Genomic DNA, 18,878 nt, shown 5'->3' with positions numbered 1-18,878 from the left:
AGAAAACATTGATTCAGCCAGAGGGGCATGTGGGGAGGTTGTCTGCAAGGACAGACCAATCAGAACTCCATAATGAACACAGGAAGTTAAGAGGCAGTGAAGAAAAAGAAGAAAGCATATTGAAAGTTCTTTGCAAATAAGTCACTTGTACTCTTAGACAATACAGAGACAAGTGTAAGAAAACTAAACACTGTGTAAAACAAGCTAAACAAAAGTCATGGGAAGACTTTGGTAAGAACATAGAAAATAAATATCAGGAAAGTGACAAAATATTCTGGAGGCTGTTCAAAAAGCTCAGAAATGGAGGAAAGAGTGCTGTAAAAGGAATTAGAGGTGATAAAGTGACATGAAAAGTGATGTACATCAGTGACATATGGAGTAATTACTTCAAAAAATTACTTGAAGTAGAAAAAGCCATCAGGAATAGATGATATCTGAACAGAAATGCTCAAGTATGGAGGTATAAAAGTCTTGCAGTGGCTGCACTGCATAGTTCAGATGACCTGGGAAGAGGGACAAATACCAGATGATTGGAGTAGAGCTCTCATAGTACTCATATATAAAAAGGGGAAATAAAACTGAATTTCAGAATTACAGAGGTATTTCCCTACTGAGTGTTCCCGGCAAGGTTTATGCAAGTATACTTGAGAAACGACTGAGAAGAATTGTGGAAGGGAAGCTTGGTGAAGAACAGCTGGATTCAGGCCAAACAGAGGCTGTCAGGATCAGATTTTCACTACAACAAATAGTTGAGAAAGTGTAGGAATATAACGAAGATCTGTATTTAAGTTTTGTAAACCTGAAAAAAAGTATATGACAAGGTGTAAGAGAAAAGCTATTCAAAACACTAGTAATATGGTGATGTGTCAATCAGGCATTATAGCAAGCAATACTTAGTCTTTATTTGAGTTATAAGTCAGCAGTTAGAATTGAAGGAAGTACAGGAAGATGGTTTGATATTAAACCTGGTGTCAGACAAGGATATACATTATCCCCTCTATCATTCATTATCTATATGGATCATATTATGAAGGAAAGTGGTATTAAGCTTATCAAAATTGGAGATGTTAATCTCATCTCTTTACTTATGCAGATGATGTTATACTTTTAAATAAATCGAGTACAAGTCTGCAAGATTCTCTGACTAAATTGAATAACTGTTGTAATGAATTTGATATGAAAATCAGCAATAACAAGTCAAAGACAATGAAAATAGGCAGAAACATTGAACATATCAACTGCATTGTGAATGCAGTTGATATTTTCAGAACAAGTAAAATATTTCAGCTATAGAACAAGTAAAATATTTCAGCTACTTAGGACAATTTTCAGTGAAGACAATAAATTAAATATGAAAATAAACAATAGGATCAACAATGCTGGTATGGAAGGAAGTCAACTGAATAAATTTATATGGAATAAAGGAGAAATTAGTCAAAACATTAAATTAGCTGTATGTATACAAGACAGTGTTGAAACTAATTTTAACTTATGGATCTGAGAGCTGGCTTAGAAATAAAAGACTTGACCACAGATATGAGAGTCCTGAGAAAGATTAGAGGCATGAACAAATGGTATCAATGGCAATATCATATTAAAAACGAGGATATTAGGAAAGAACTTGACATTGTTAGCATCCAGGAATGTGTTAGGAGAGCTAATCTCAGGTGCATGGTCACTTAAACAGAATGGGATAGGAAACATTAGAAAGACAAGTGTTGTCTGCCAGGTTGGCAGGAAAAAGACTAGAGGAAGACCAAGATATAGGTGGATTGTTACAATAAAAAGTGCCTTAGAAGATAGAAATATAAGATCTGATAATCTTGACAGATAACAGATTGATTTAGAGGAAAATTATTGATAGGAAGTTAGTAATGATGTAAGTTCTACATGCAATTCTATCATAATATCCTGTACATGCCTTAAGTGTACATGTCAGGAATTTGTTGATGATGAATATTTCTTAAAACAATTTATAAGGTATATGCACATATTCTGCATATGCAACATATTACATATGCTACATTGTATGCAGTACGGATAGTAACAGGATGATATTAAGAATCAGTGCTGGAAATCTCACATGCAATAAATGGTCACCTCTATAGATTTCCTGCTTATCAGTCCAAAGTTCTCATTTATGCCGTGACCTTCTAACACACATGATTGAAGTTGATAGAAAGCCTTTTTAACTCAAATCCCTATCTTATGACATTGTGTTTCTTCTCTGTTTACACCCAACGATTAAGCTAGTCTCCTAGCATCATTCTTCTCCAGCTCTTACACAAATTACTAAGGCAAATAAATTACTTCCCACTATCTCAAGAATAACAAAAGAGCAGCACCAGAAGAATCCTGAATAGCTTGAAGAGCAACAAGTCTTCTAAGTCCAGCTGGTAAATCTCACTCACGCTCAAAACTTGTGATTCAGAATTACCACTGATCCCATAGTCTAAAAATGTAAAAGTCAGTCAAACTATTGTCCTCTGAAAATAATGGTAAGGTTATCAAAAAGCTAATTCTTTCATCATCAGAGATCCATCAATAATCCATAACCAGGATAATTCAGTCAACATTATCTGCCTTTGGACACAATCCAAAGATTTGGAAAAAACACAAGGTTGCTCTTGACATTTTCAGAGTAATTGATCAGATCAAGTATACAGGACTAATTATCGAATTACTAGTCTTCCATTCCTATGCAAATTGCTAAGTAGTTCTTTCTCTGGTCACCATAGTTTTCCTCTTTGGATTTGCTCGGCACAGTCAAAATCTCAGATTTCTGTGCTTCTGCCCATGCACTGCCTTCTGTACATAACATAAATCTTCTCTTGCTAACCTCAAATCCTATCCATAGTTTTGCTTGACAAATGTGGTGCTTAAGCATTCCAAACTTCAAGGTTTTTCATAATCATTACCTTAAACATTGATTTCCCTGCTAACCAGTGGGATATGAATGACCTCAAGTTTGATACCATCAAAACTCATTCATGGCACCTTTTTCACAAGAAAGATTTCGACTTTCTTCATGTTTGATAATACCCAAAATAAGATTTCTCTTCTTGGATTGACTTACAATATAGCATTTTCTGGCACAAATACACTGCATCCCACAGCCTTCACAGTAGCTAAACCAAGTACAAATCCAAACACACAACTTTGTAATACTGTTCTTTCATTTGGGGTAGCAAACAACTAGCTGAAAAGAATGACCAGCTAACCCCTACCCCAACACACACACACACACACACACACAAATGCTCACTAATCACTTTCTCATACACATGCTGTTTCTGCTCTAAATCATTTCTACAGGTATTTCATAGTTGCTGTTCTGCTGAACTGACTTCCATCATTCCTTCACTTTCTTGTAAGCCTGCAAAAATATGAGCAGCTGTTGGTTAATATCCTTTTGCAGATTAGCTTCAAACCAACTTATCCCTCACTTTCAATCTACCTACCTTGTCCTCTGGAAGAGCCAGCCACACACATTGTGTTCCTTAAGAATTAAAACCTCACTGTTCAAGAAAACACCAATAGGTTGTTCTTTCTTCTTAACCACTTTTCCACATGCTGCTGTTGTGCTATAGGTTTTATGTGTGTGTGGAAGTAATATACAGCTCCCTATGGAAAGCTGCACAATAATAATATCATCCAGCTGGAGAAATACAGAAAATAACTTTTTATGACTTTATAAATGAAATATGGAAGAAGATTGTACTGAGGGGGGTCAAAAGGCTGAAAGCCAAATGACTAGATGCTGCATCTGCTGTGCCAAATTACAAAAAGGGAAATAAACAGAAATTTCTTTACTAAATGATCAGGCAAATTTAAGCAGCATACCTAAAGTCAAATCCTGTCTGTGTTGAAGATTAGTCCCTTCCCCACCTCTTTCAGATAAAATAAAAAAAAAAGTCAATGACTGTTTTCTTCTGGAAATTTTCTCTCTTCTGAATACCTGTAGTCAAGTTTAATGTAAATCAGCTCTTCAATATTTAAATATGTATTCTGATGATTGCATGATAACAATGGATATAGAGAATATCAAATTTTTCACACAATCATAATCGCTGAACAAAAAGTCTCAAAGATCACATCTCTGGTTACAACTGAGATCAAAAATCAAAACTAATCTAGAGTAGATGACTGATAAGATGTTATGATGCTATTTATACTCAATACGTGTTAAAATAGTTAAGCATATAATCTTTCTGTAATTATTAAAGATGTTATTTCTTTTGATTTGATCCAAACATTCATTTACTCATTCCACTTTAAATTCTTATCCCTTGCCATAAACATTTGTTGTCTAAGAAGTATGCCAGGACTGATATATATATTAAAAAAAAAAAAAAAAAGCATATCATAACCATCTTTCATCAAAAACTTCATCTTCTTTTTCTGACAGATTGGTTAGCTGAGTGAATAATGTGCCCCACTCTCCATCTACAGGCTGTCAGTTTGACTTCCACTATGTGCATATGTTTATGAATATTTCTCAATGAGAGGTGAATTTCATCACCTAATATGAGACTATTGCGTCATTTATTTGAGGCCTGAAATGGCTTTGAAAAATTAAATGTTTGCTCTCTATAGCAGGTTTCCCTAATATTAAAATAAAACATTAGCCATGGGACCAATGTGCTATAGGTTTACAGCCTACCATGGGAGGGATTCATATGATAGCCAAGCATTCTGGTCAAAGCTACTGGCTGCAACTTTCGTACAGCCTTGCTTCCAATTTTTTTGCTCTCTGATAGTTCTGTTCCATTGTTAAGCATAGAAATAAATCAATTTTTTGGCTTTTACTTTTTCTCTAATTATTCTTGGAAGTCAAATAAGCTTAAGGAATGTACTAACTATTCTAATTCAATATCCTCCTTTGAATTCAAAGGTGATATTAAATACATTAAACATTTTTAAAAACGAATACTGAACAGTAGATACAGAATAAAATAAACTGAAACACAATATAGCAAAAAAATGCTACTGTTTTTTAATTGGATATACAACACCACTGATGTTTCTGCTGAAAAAGAAAGTGCAGCATCACAGATACTGCACTTTCAATCATTTTCAATTCTGTAGCTCCCTAAAATTTATTTTCTATGTTCTTGCATATATCAGTAAAACCCCGAAGTTACGCAGTAGGTGGGACCAACAAAAAGCGCGTAAGTCGAATTCGTGTAACTCGGGGTATAATTTTGCATGTAATTTATATATACAAACATACAATTGGGACCAAAGGTTTACAAAAACACCTATATTTTTTAAGAAATATAATCATAATTATAGTTTTTTGTACATAAAAAAAAAAAGAAAGTTATTTCGATGTCGATGGTTTCATAAAATCTAATAGATTTGTCCGATGGCATAATGTCTTTTTCTTGTCACACAAAATTTCATCATAGCAAGCTAATGATTTTTTTATTCCTTGCCTTGTAGCTACAATTCATTCCTCATTAGAATCTATGTTCTCCAAAATCTGTAAACCTTTCTTTCATGATTGTTCTTACTGTGGATTCCTGTAGATCGAACTTCTTTGCTAGCTCACAAATTTTCATTCTGCCTTCAAAATCCTTAATAATGTTCAGTTCTGTTTCCAAAGTCAATATTTTTCTTTCCTTGCTAGCTGTAGAAGAATTGGACTTGCTTCTTTTGGATGACATTATTATTTTTTATGTGATAAAATTTTTTATCAAGAACATAACATTAAACAATCGCAAGGTTTGTAGACTATAAAAATCGTGTATGAATGGAGACCGCGCAAAACATGTCAGTGCTTATTCACAGCATGTGCGGCACTGGCGAATGCGGCTGGTGCCAGAAAGATACGACTAGTGGTGAGGCGGGATGGAAATAGGTACATATAAGAAACCGCATAACTCTGGATTCGCGTAAGTCGAGGTATGACTGTATATATATTTTTCAAACTAATATATATATTTTTCAAAGAATTAAGCTACCTTTACTTTCTCTCCATCTACTTCAACAGTTTTTATGAGAAAATCTACACCTATAGTTGCTCCCTGGCCAGGAGGAAACAAACCCTGAAATGGTACAGAAAAATATGCATATATGTATATGATTAACATAATGTGTAAATTATATAGTATCTAGCCTTCTTGAGATTCAAGACAGGATGATTAACTGAATTAAATGAAAAAAAAGTAAAAGAAATAGTAGCTCATATCTAGTAAAGTTATGAAAAAGTGAAAACTACAGATACAGTTAATTCATACCATTAATAAAGTATAATTACAGAGACTGAGGTTATTCACTTATACGTATATATAAAAAAATGATAAATATTTTTCAGATGCATAACATTATATATGAGTAAACAATAATTAATGTTTATATCATTAATATCTGCTTATGCAGATTATATATTAACATTAGGTTTAATCCCACCCAAAGCCAAAACAAGCAATTACCTTGTTTATTACTAATCTTAAGTAACCTGCTTACCAATACCCCAAACATTCTCTGACATTCCAGCAGAGGCATATTCTATGAAAATACTGAAAATAAACACAGTAAACCACAATGTATCCAACCACTTATTAGCAACCTAGTATTTTGCTCATACTACAAAATGGCTTATCACACTCATGATAAGTTAGTAGTCAGATGCTAGTTTATCAATGCAATCAACTGCAGAGACGGATAGTATGTGCTATGAGCCAAATACTAAGTTCATAATAAGTGAACAGGATACCATGTAATAATAAACTTCTATATTAAATATCTCATTCATATATATAGTCGTTACATTTAAGTTTGCCTGAAGAAAATGAGCAGACCCATTAAGTAACAAAAATAAAATAAACAAATAAAACTTTAAACCTCTTCTTAATACAGTTATCAGGGTACACATGAAGACTGTTAACACGTGATATCCAAATCTGGATATCTTAATAAAAAAGGGAAAAAAAATTAATTTGATGCTATTTTTATGCACTGATTTCTTTTGTCCAAGACTAAAACTTTGGGTACTCAAACCAAAAATAAATAATATATAAATATATATTAATAAAAATAGCATTATTAAATATATCTATATCAACCAACACATTCAAATTAGTTCTATTTCTCAGTATAACAGACACTCATGCAGGAAGAAAACTAATTTAATAATAATTAAAATTTTATAAATTTAAGATATCATCATCCTTTCTGGAATTTAAGTCCAGTGGCCTATTCTGGTCTCTTTCCATCTTTTCCTTGGTCATCCCTGACTTCTCTCCAACTGGGTGGCATTGGAGTATTTTTTTGGATGGCATTGAACTGTCCATTCTTTCGATATGTTCAATCCACTTCATTTGGTATTCATATACTTTGTACAATAATGAGTCTATTTTTAGTTCTTCATATTTCTGTGCTTCTTTTGTCCCAGAGTGTACAGCATGCTGTCCTTTGCAGGAATTTCATTTCTCCAGTTTCTATTCTTTTTTCCTCTGCAGTTTTTATGGTCCATAATTCACTTCTATACAGAAGAGAAAGTCTTGCTAATATTTGATAAACTCTTATTCTTGAATACTTTCAAACTTGGTTAGGTTTGAAAATATTATTGATTATTCCTGTTATTTTTAGAAAATTTGAAATTTTGATCTTTCCTCATTGGTGCAGGACACTAGAGTGTATAGAAGATTTGAAATTGGAAATGATCACAATTTAATCTTGAGCAGGATAAAATTGAATTTCATTTTGAAAAGAAAAACATGTAAGAAAGTTTTACAGCAAATAAAAGTTGAGCAGCTTTCAGATGTAAACTACAGACTAAAATACACAAAGATTATTGAAGAAAAAATGAAAGTTTGAGAAGAGCAACCAAACCTTGGAGATTCAGTGGCAAGCATTGAAGAAAACACTGATTGATTCAGCCAGAGAAGCATGTGGTGAGGTTGTCTGCAAGGATAGAAAAATCAGAACTCCATGGTGGACACAGGAAGTTAAAGAGGCAGTGAAGGAAAAGTAGAAAGCATATCAAAAGTTCCTGTCAAATAAGTCAGCTTGTTCTCTGAGAGAATACAGAGACAAATGTAAGAAAGGTAAACACTGTGTAAAACTAGCTAAACAAAAGTCATGGGAAGACTTTGGTAAGAACACAGAAAATAAATATCAGGAAGGTGGCAAAATATTTTGGAGGCTGTTGAAAAAAGCTCAGAAATGGAGGAAAGAGTGCTCTAAAAGGAATTAGAGATGATAAAGGTGACATGACAACTGGAGAAAAAGATAACCTTGATGTATGGAGTAATTACTTCAAAAATTGCTAAATGAAACAATCACTTTGTGCACAGTGGTAAAAACACTCAACAAGCATGCAATCAGGAATACATATCCATACTTGAAGTAGAAAAAGCCATCAAAAGCCTGGAGTAGATGATATTCGACCAGAAATGCTCAAGTATGGAAGTATAAAAGTCTTGCAGTCGCTGCACTGCATAGTTCAGATGGCTTGGACAGAGGGACGAATTCCAGATGATTGGAGTAAAGCTCTTATAGTACCCATAGATAAAAAGGGAAATAAAACTGAATGTGAGAATTACAGAGATGTTTTCCTCCTGAGTGTTCCTGATAAGATTTATGCAAGTATACTTGAGGAAACAGTTGAGAAGGATTGTTGAAGGAAAGCTTGATGAAGAACAATCTGGATTCAGACCAAATAGAGGCTGTCAGAATCAGATTTTCACTTTACAACAAATAGTTGAGAAATCATGGGAATATAACAAAGATCTATATTTAAGCTTTTAAGCTCAAAACACCACAGTTATACAATGGAGCATTATATCAAGCAATACTTAGTCTTTGATTTCCATTCTGTAACTTTTTCACTGATTCTTACTGCTATTTGATTGTTCTGATCATGTTAGTTATTGCAGTAAGTAGCTGATTTGGAATGTTTCTGGTAATCTACAAATGCTATGTGCGTTTCTATGTTGTATTCATAATGTTTTTCCATTAAGAATTTTAATGTAAAAGCTGGGTCATTGAACAATCATCCTTTTTGAAAGCCATTTTGTTCTTTGCAAAGTCTATCTTCTCGTGCATATAACGTATAACCAGTATTTAGAAGACTTACTTTAGTTTTCACAGTTGCACTTACTGCCTTTTTTTATATACTGGGATGATAATTGCCTTATTCCAACTTTCTGGGATTTTTCCTTGCTGCCAGATATTGTTAAATAATTTTAAAAGTTGTTTGATGAATAGGATGCCTGCATATTTTATAAGTTCTATATTTATTCCATCTTCTCCAGAGGATTTTCCTGATTTGCTTTGCTGTATTGCTTGTTGATTTCTTCCACTGTATAGTTAGTGGTAATAAGCTTTATGTCAGCTTTAGATTTGTTACTATCTTGCCATAACTTTTGGAAGTCCAGCCAGGCTTTCTCTTTGATTATTTCAGGTTTCACTTTTTCTTTTACCTCCTTATTCATATTCTTTAGAATTTTGTATGTATTTGGTCTTTTCACTGTAAGATCTCTTTCCAATTTTGCTATGAAGTTATCCTATGTTTCTCTATTATTATTTTTGACATGCTTTTTTTTTTTTGCAATTGCTCTTTTGTATTTATAATTAATTTTCGCTTCTAGTGATTTTGTTTATATACTTCTTTCTTATCCTTGATTATTGCTTCAATGTTTTCATCCCAGTTTCTTATTCCCTTTTTCCTCTTCCATTTACTTTTTGTTCCAAGGCATTCTGTTGCTGCATTTATTAATACATTTTTTAAATTATTCCATTCTATCACTGTATCATCATTTTATTTTGTATACTCTAGTTTTCCATTTATTCTTTGCAAAGAAATGTAGTTGATACTTTTATCATCCAAGAGTTGAACTCTAAAAGATGCCTGGAGATATCTCTTAGCAATGATTTGGTTAATTTTAAACCATCTTAGGGCATTCTTAATGTTCCTTGTAAGAGATAACCAGATTCTATTTCTGCACTTCTAAATACTCAGCTATCAAGTATCATATTAACTATTATATCAACTATTATACTTTTTAGGTTTCTCATTTCCCAGTGAATTTATGGCAATCTTCATGCTTGAAAAAAAAAGTGTCAATGATTTATATGCAGAAAAAAATCCCTAATCTCTCCATTTTTAATGAATGTTGTTTCACCATTTGTTCCTATATTTGTACCTAGTGGAATGTTCCCTATGCTGGCATTAAAATCTCTCATTATTAGTAGGTAATCATATGTTTATTTTATCTTTTATAAATCTGAATAAAAGGCATTGCTATCTTCCTCTGGGGCACAGACACCAATAATAGTCAGGAAACAATGACCTATTTGTAATCTTAATTCTAGAATTCTCTCGCTCCAGTATTTGTAATATGTGATATTTTTTAAAATTGATTTGTGAATAAAAAATCATTACTGCTGCTTTTGTTCTTTTTAACTCTATGTAGGTATAGATGTAATTATCCATTTCATCTGAGCCTTTTTATTTTTTCTTTGTTTCTGTTATTAACTGCTAATTTCATATTTCGTTCTCGCTCGGTTATAAATTATAACCAAGAAAGTTGAAAGGAGAGCTTCACAAAATAGTAACAGAAAGTAACGTTCCTAGAAAAAGAGGAAGAGGTAGCCCATCAATTTGTCTAAGCCCTTTGGTTGGAAAGACCTAGGTTTGATTCCAATCAGTGATGTGAGGAACCTTTATCTGGTTTCTTTTAACAAAAGATGAGTTAGCTGACAGAAACGGAGGTGGAGGGTTTTTCACCCTCCAGAACAGGCTCTGTGAACACACATGGATCGCAGTCATGGATACGTTTCAGCCATATGACGGACCTGATCCTCGATAAAATGGGGGGGGGGGAGCAATAGTGAACTACCCTGTAAAAAATCTCACTAGGAACACTTTGTGGGCAATGCCTACAAAGTCACCTAGGGTTGGAAATGACTGAAAGGGAAAAACCACCAAGGGTTTTGTGTAGATCTTTATATTTGTGATGGATACTCCTGACATTCCAAGTGGCAACATTCCAGACATTCTTGTTTATTTTCATTTTTTTTTTCTTTTCCTTATCCTGCTCATATCCAAGTTGTTTTTCCAGAGTGACAGTCCAGTTATTTCTTTCTTGAGACATTTGAGTAAGAAAAGATTCAGCTGGGTTGGTTGCTGGCCACCTGCAGTCTAGTTTGGTAGTGGGCCTCCAAACTTGCCCAAGTCTCCCTTCTCTCGTTTGTACCTGACCAAGTATTCCACTAGGGGTTAGTACCCAATCTTCCACTTGATAGCTAAGGTTCCAGGGTTCACCATGTGGAGCTGAGAGTTGGATTGTATCCTATTAATCAGATCTTCAGTGTTCACAGAAACAAGTATGAAAGCAACACAAAGCACACATGCAAAAATGTTGCAATAAATTATCAGACTGACAGAAAAAGTATATATTATTAACAAAAATTTAATCAATTAAGAATAACAATAGGAATACTTAGATTATTATTAAGAGAGACCTCCAGGGAGTCGGGGACTCATTGAGAGAGGCCACATAACATACACACATACCAGCTGTCAATACTTGTTCTTGAATTCATTCATACTACTTGCACATAAATAGCAATCCATTCCAAGTACACATCCCTCTATGAGAGAAAAATCTAAATCTTACTCCCTTCTTGACAGTATTCATTCTCAGCTTTCAAGGATGTCGTCTCATCCTTTCCTCACCCTCCATAAAATGAAAAATTCAATCATATCATCTCTCTTTTTCCTGTTTGTTAGTGTCCGGAGTTTACAAATTCTCAATCTGTCTTCATAATCAACTCATGATTATGAATCAACAAATGCACACTCCTGATATCATTTTGTAGACCTGCACACTTTTGCAATTATTCTCTGAGTTGTATTTGCAATCTTAGGTATGTTGCCCTTGAATTTCAACTTCCTATCTACTAAAACTCCAAAATCCCTAGCCTGATCAGTTTCTTCTGGTATAATCTCACCAATATAATATGACAATAGATATCTAATCACACTAAAGTGCATGACTTTACATTTACTAACATTGAACTGACATGCTTTTTCTGGTGCTCACAATCTCAGCCTATTCAAATTATTCTGCAAGTACTGCATATCAGCCACATTCCTGATTACCCTGCCCATTGTTCTGATTATCCTACCCATCTTCGCATCATCAGCAAATGGCTGTATATCACCTGTCAAATCCTTCCCAATATCATTAGTGTACAGATTGAATAACAGTAGACTAAGTACTGACCCTTGCAAGATTATGGTAACCTGTACACCACTGGTTACCATAATCTTGCAGACTCCCACATACCACTTTTTGTTATGACAGTCAGCCATCCTCTTATCCACACTAATATTTTATAATCCAAACCCATATTCTCCAATTTATGCAACAGTATTCCATGCTGTATTCTGTCAAAAGCCTTAGTAAAATCCAAAAGTATTATGGTGTATCCATTCCCCTTGTCTAACTCAGTGGTAACATTATAGAATGTGAGCAAGCTGCTAAAACATGACCTTCCCTTAGTAAACCCATACTATTCATTACAAAGTAAGATTCTCTGTCAAACCATATCTGAATTTGAGCCCTAACCAACTTTTTCAAAATCTTCACCACCAACACTCCTGAAATGGTGATGGGTTGACAGTTGCATACATTCGTCTTTGCACCATCCTTGTGTAATGGGATTATCATACATTCTTTCTGCTCCTATGGGATCTTTTCTTTTCTGAGACTTGAATTATGTGGCATGGTCAAGGAAATAGCCAGTTCAACTGAATACTCATTTAGCCTCCATGCTGATATCCCATCAGTTCCGATTGCAGAATTCTTATTTAGTTTGTGCAACAGTTCTAGGACTTCCTCCTCATCCACACGAATTTCCTCATATGGTGAAGAGGTAGCAGTGAGTTCAATGTTGCATACACCAGATTGATAGCATTTAACAAAATGGGCACTCATTAGTTGAACCACTTCTGCATCTCTCATCCTTAAACCTTCTGCATTCAGTAGATGGTATGCTTTTTTTTTATTCTTTCTTTTACTTGCAACATAATGGATAGAATTCCTTACAGTTGTCTTTAGCTTGCAGAGCCACTGTCTTTTCATACTCAAACTTAGCTTTTTCTACAACAGTTGAGACTCTTTAATGGTCTGCTGCTTCTAATTTTTATAACTGATATCCAGGACTGGTCCAAGAGTATCTGATGCCCCTAGGCAAAGAAAATTTAGGCTCCCCTATACATTGTCTCGCTCTCTATATATATATTTTGTCATACTCACACAAACATAAGCCCCCAAAGTCTTAGCACCCCCCTAGGCGATTGCCTTGGTCTGCCTAATGATAAAACCGGCCCTGTTGATATATCCTTATGCATATTGCCGGTCTGGTTGGCCGAGTGGTTAGCATATCTGCTCTCCAGCCAAAAGGCTGCAGGTTCGAATCCTGCCGTGGGCATGGATGTTTATGATTGTCTGTGAAAATACTAGTGGTGGCGGTCGGTGGTGGATGGCGTTGGTGTAGATGTTGAACATAGTAGTTGGTGGATTGAGTGGTGGATATGGAAAGTTGTGGAGTAGGTGCCCTCCCTCGATGAATCTTTGGACTCCCTGGAGGTGCTATGTAATAATAATATGGCATTTCTTTCACATTATCATTTTCTTACGAATCTCTTGCTTGATGAGATTACACATCCATTTCACTGCTACCCTATTTATTCTTCAAACTCTCAAAATACTTCCTAACATTGCATCATTTAAGTATTTTTTAAATGTTTTCCATGCACTCTTGATATTCTTCTCATCCAGCAATCAATACCATGCTGCGGATTCCAGAATACTCCTCAGTTAGTCATAATTTCCTGCTTTGTAGTTCAGCATGTAACCTTTTCTGGCAAATATTCATAAACTTAGCCACTTCCCAAGGGAGTACAGCATGATCACTGTCACCAATCAGAGGCAGAATAGTTATGTCCTTAACTGAAACCCCCTCTGCCACTATAATCAAATCTGATACTCTTTGACCTCAAGTTCCTTCTGTCACATGCTGCTTGAGGATGTCTTGCAACAGCTCAAAAAATTCAGTTTCATTATAATTCAAATGGGAATAGTACAGGAGTGCTACAAAGAAAGATTTTAAACAGACATTGATGTTTATAACAACCTGTATGCAACAATTCAGTATTATTCCAAAAGACCTTTTGATTAGTGTCCACTGTACCATGTTATTTCAGACTTAACATGAAGTTTGATGAGTCAGACAAAATATCTATAATCATAATAATAATATCAATAACAAAAAAATTATAATAATCTGTATGTAGCAATTCAATATTATTCCAAAAGAGCTTGTGACTAGTGTCCACTGTACTATGTTATTTCAGACTTTACCATAAAGTTTAATGAATCAGATAAAATATCGATTTTCTTCAGTCCTCTTTTTTTAGAGAATACTAGTTTGCCTAAATATAAGATTACAAGAGCATGTCACTTGCTATATTTCAGGTAAATTTAACGTCACCAGCTGCAACAATAAATTGGCCACTTTAATAGTGGTCAATTTTGAACATTAGTTCAAATTTTTTTTAGGATGTTAACAATTTGCTATGATAAAGTTGCAATATGCATGGACTAAAATAATTCCTTTTACTTGTACTTTTTGGTATATGGGAAGAAATATTATGGATGATAGAGAAAATCACACAAGGTAGTTATTCAAATAGATGGTGTTCTTGATGTTTATTTCCTCCTGAATATTTTAAGAACAGATATTACAAGCTTTACTGAGCAGAGTCCTATTCCCTCCATATTTTTGTGAAAGGTGATGCACAAAAATCTTTGTTGAAATATGAAGATAGATAAGAATTATACTAATTTTAGGCCCCTCCAGGAAGATTTAAACAAGCTTTTAGACTGGATGACTGGGATGTACTGTACTGATGGAACCATGTTCCAAGGAGCACAGTTCTGAGAACAGTAGACACCTGAAGTTCAGAGAATCACAGTGTAAGAATTGTGAAGACTATGTAGCATACTGTTAGTAATCACAAGGATACTGATAGAGAAGATAGTCATGCTAGTATACCAGACCTTGTTCAGATCACAGCTGGACTACTATGCATAAATTTCATCTCTTTGTTTCTACTATGATAAAGAAACTGTAGATATAGACAAGTAACTGGCTAACTAAGTGGACAGTTTCATTCTCAAACTAACAAGCTGTGGGCCTGAATTCTACTGTGACATAGATGTCTTAGGTGGGAAATTATGTTCATCAACCAGCTGAAGAGCTGAGGTGACATAAAAAATTCTGTTTGGTCTCTAGCAGGGTTCCTGGATTTTGTAATACTCAGCCTACCTATACTAAATATGCTATAGGTCAGTATTTTTGAAATTGTGGGTCAAGAAATCTTTTTTTTTTTTTTTTTTTGGATCTGCAGCATGGTGTCTATTTGGGAGAGGATCTTTATCACAATGTAGGGATGTTTTCATTTGTCTTCCAAAAGAATAGGCATAGTGAGCAAAAATCTGTTTATTCCTGTAAATAATAATTAATTATTTTATGTTTTATGGCAAGCACACCTGTCACAGTAAATAAAATATTTCCCAATTTGTTTTTTTATGGTCTATTTTGAACTTTTTTTATATATATGTTGTATTTAAATGTTAATACAATCATGTTTCATATTACCTTTGTTACATTTTTTGTTTTTACTTTATAAAGATGTACTGTAAATTTTTATTCAGCTTAGTGTGTGTGTGTGTGCTTCCATAGCTTAGCTGTTTCAATGGAGTCCTCTAGTTGGAAAGGTCTAGGTTCGAAGTCTCTGATGGCCTTTTCAATCAAAGGTGAGTTAGCTAGTCTTATATAGAGGCAGAGGGTTTTCCTGCTGGAAACCAGCACAATGAACAGACATAGAATGCTATTAGACAAGGAAGGCAATGGAACCCACCGTGTTCTATAATAATTCCACACTAATGCAGCAACGCTACCCATTAACCATAGGCTGAAGGAGAAAGAATACATATAGTTGTATGAGTCTGTGTATTTTTCTTTTCTTCCCATGAGCTGACTCAAGAGGTAGTGAAATACCAAGGCAACTAATGACAAAGGCAGATCAATATCGGGTTTATATCAGATTTTAAACTTATAAGAATAATTTTTTAAATCATGGTTTAAGATTTAACAGAGATTTGTTAAATCTTTAATCTGTTTAAGATATAACAAAGATCTGTATTTAAGTTTTGTAGATCTGGAAAAGGCATATGACAAAGTGCCAAAAGAAAAGCTATTCAAAATGCTACAGTTGTGTTCTCAATGGAGCATTATATCAAGCAATACTTAGTCTTTATTTGAGTTGTAAGTCAGCAGTTAGAATTGAAGGAAGTACAGGAAGATGGTTTGACGTTAATTTTGGTGTCAGACAAGGATGTACATTGTCCCCTATGTTATTTATTATCTATATGGATCGCATTATGAAGGAAAGTGGTATTAATATACTAAAACCTGATATCAAAATTGGAGATGTTAATCTCAGCTTTTTACTTTATGCAAATGATGTTATATTTCTAAATAAGTCCAGTAGAAATCTGCAAAATTCCCTGACTAAATTGAATAAGTGTTGTAATAGATATGGTATGAAGGTTAACAATAACAAGTTACACTGACAATGAAAATATCCAGAAGCATTGAAAATATCACCTGCACTGTGAATGGAGAACCTATAGAGCAAGGAAAACATTTCAGCTATTCAGGCACAATTTTTAGTGAAGATGGTAATTTAAAAATGGAAATAGACAACAGAATCAATAAAGCTGATATGGTAGGAAGTCAACTGAATATTTTTATATGGAATAAGAGAGAAATTAGTCAAAACACTAAATTAGCTGTATACAAGAAAGATTGGTTTGTGTTCAAACCAATTTTAACTTATGGATCTGAGAGCTGGGTTAAAACTAAAACACTCCTGAGAAAGATTACAGGTATCAATGGCAATTCATATTAAAAATGGGAATATTAAGAAAGAACTTGACATTTTTAGCATCCAGGAATGTGTTAGCAAAGCTAATGTCAGGTGGTATGGTCACTTAAACAGAATGGGCAAGGAAAAATTAGCCAAACAAGTGTTCTCTGCCAGGTTGGCAGGAAAGAGACCCAGAGGAAGACCAAGATATAGGTGGATTGATACAGTAAAAAGTGCCTTAGAAGATAGAAATATATGACAGATAACAGATTGATTTGGAGGAAAATTGTAGATAAGAAGTTAGTAATTATGCAAGTTTTTCATGTAGTACTACCATATCCTGCACACCCCGTGAGGGTACATATCAGGAATTTGATGATGTTTTAAGATTTTCGTATTGGACAAAATCTGACGCCATCCCAGATATTAAAATTATTAAAGAGCCCAAGATATTAAAAATTTGTTTTGGAAGGTGGTGAAGTGTTTGGAGCTCATTCCCACCTTTACTACAAGTTGTCCATTGTACTACCTCACTACCCTCGGAGTCTCTCTTCTCAGTTTTGTCTTTTGGCTGAAGATCAAGGTGAAGTGTATGTGCGTGTGTTTGCGTGTGTGCGTGCGTGCAGACACACAAGGTCATGCTGTGAAATGAACTTTGTATTGTGGGTCACAAACAGAAAAATTTGGAAAAACACTGCTACAGGTTATCAACTTTTCGTGGGTGGAAATGACATAAAAAAAATAAACCTGAGGCAATATTAAGTTTGCTATCTACATATAGACTAACGCATTTAAATTAGTACCATGACTCAGTAAGAAATAAACTCAGTAGTACCATGTGCACAGTAAGAAAAGAAAAACTAAGTTAATACTAATTAAATGATATAAATGTTTTAAGATATATATCACATCACATTCTTAGTGTTAATGAGAGCAATACATATTAAATACAGTATAAAGAACAATACTGTATTTGAGTTATATATATATATATATATATATATATATCAATATATGTTTTTCCTTTTATGGAGGGTGGGAAGAGAACAAGAAGGCATCCATGGAGGTTAAGAATGAATGCAGAAAGAATATCGACAGTGCATGGGAAGCATTTAAACAATACTTAAATGATGCGATATCAGAATGTGTTCCGAGAGTTAGAAGAATAAATAGAGTAGGAGTCAAATGGATGTGTAATATTATTAAGCAAGAGATTCGTAAGAAAAGGACGATGTGGAAGGAATACCGTTTGCATAAGGATGACGTCCGTTATGAGTGTTATAAGCAACAGGCTAGAATAGTCACAACTATTGTACGGAAAGCAAAGCCGATTATGAAAAGAAACTGGCTCTGCATGCTAAAGACAATCCACAAGAATCTATCGATATGCCGCAAGTAAAAGAAGAATGAATATGAAAGAATAATTCTTCTAAATCCAGATGGCGTGAAGGTTACAGATGCAGAAAAGATTGTTCAGTTAATGAGTGCCCATTTCGTTAAAAGCTATCAACCTGGTGAACGCAACATTGAGCTCACTGTTACCTCTTCACTAGAAGAAGAAGAAACGCAGCTGTGCGAGGCCAAGGTATTAAGAGCTGTTGCACAAAATGAATAAGAATTCAGCACGTGTGCTAAAAGTGTTCAGCTGAACTGACCATTCCTTTGACCAGGATGTTTAATATAAGTCTCAAAACAGGGAATATTCTGCAGGAATGTATGGTAATTCCATTGCACAAGGGTGATGCAAAGACCGATGTATCCAACTATTGACCAATTAGTATCTCAGGAGTGGTGGTGAAGATTTTGGAAAAATTGGTTAGGGCCCGCATTCAAAAATGGGTTGACAGTGAATATCTACTTTGCAATGAACAACATGGTTTACTAAGGGAAGGTCATGTTTTAGCAACTTGCTCACATTCTATAA

At 34.3% G+C, this 18,878-nt stretch overlaps 1 protein-coding gene across 1 annotated transcript in view; it reads right to left on the bottom strand.

Moving 5' to 3' along the window:
* Positions 1 to 18,878, bottom strand: part of LOC150100088 (ras-related protein Rab-30-like) — a 61,012-nt gene that overhangs the window by 8,364 nt on the left and 33,770 nt on the right. Inside the window, exon 3 of the mRNA XM_090403210.1 lies at positions 5,967 to 6,050. Within this exon, the coding sequence (XP_090259336.1) occupies positions 5,967 to 6,050 (84 nt within the window). The remainder of the gene's footprint in view (positions 1 to 5,966; positions 6,051 to 18,878) is intronic.

This window comes from Typopeltis vanoorti, chromosome 13 (genome assembly GCF_054136105.1).
Source record: "Typopeltis vanoorti isolate ZY-2024b chromosome 13, IOZ_Tvanoo_1.0, whole genome shotgun sequence".
Lineage (NCBI taxonomy): Eukaryota > Metazoa > Arthropoda > Arachnida > Uropygi > Thelyphonidae > Typopeltis > Typopeltis vanoorti.
Note: the sequence above shows the minus strand (reverse complement) of the source record. Positions and strands in the feature narration are given on the sequence as shown.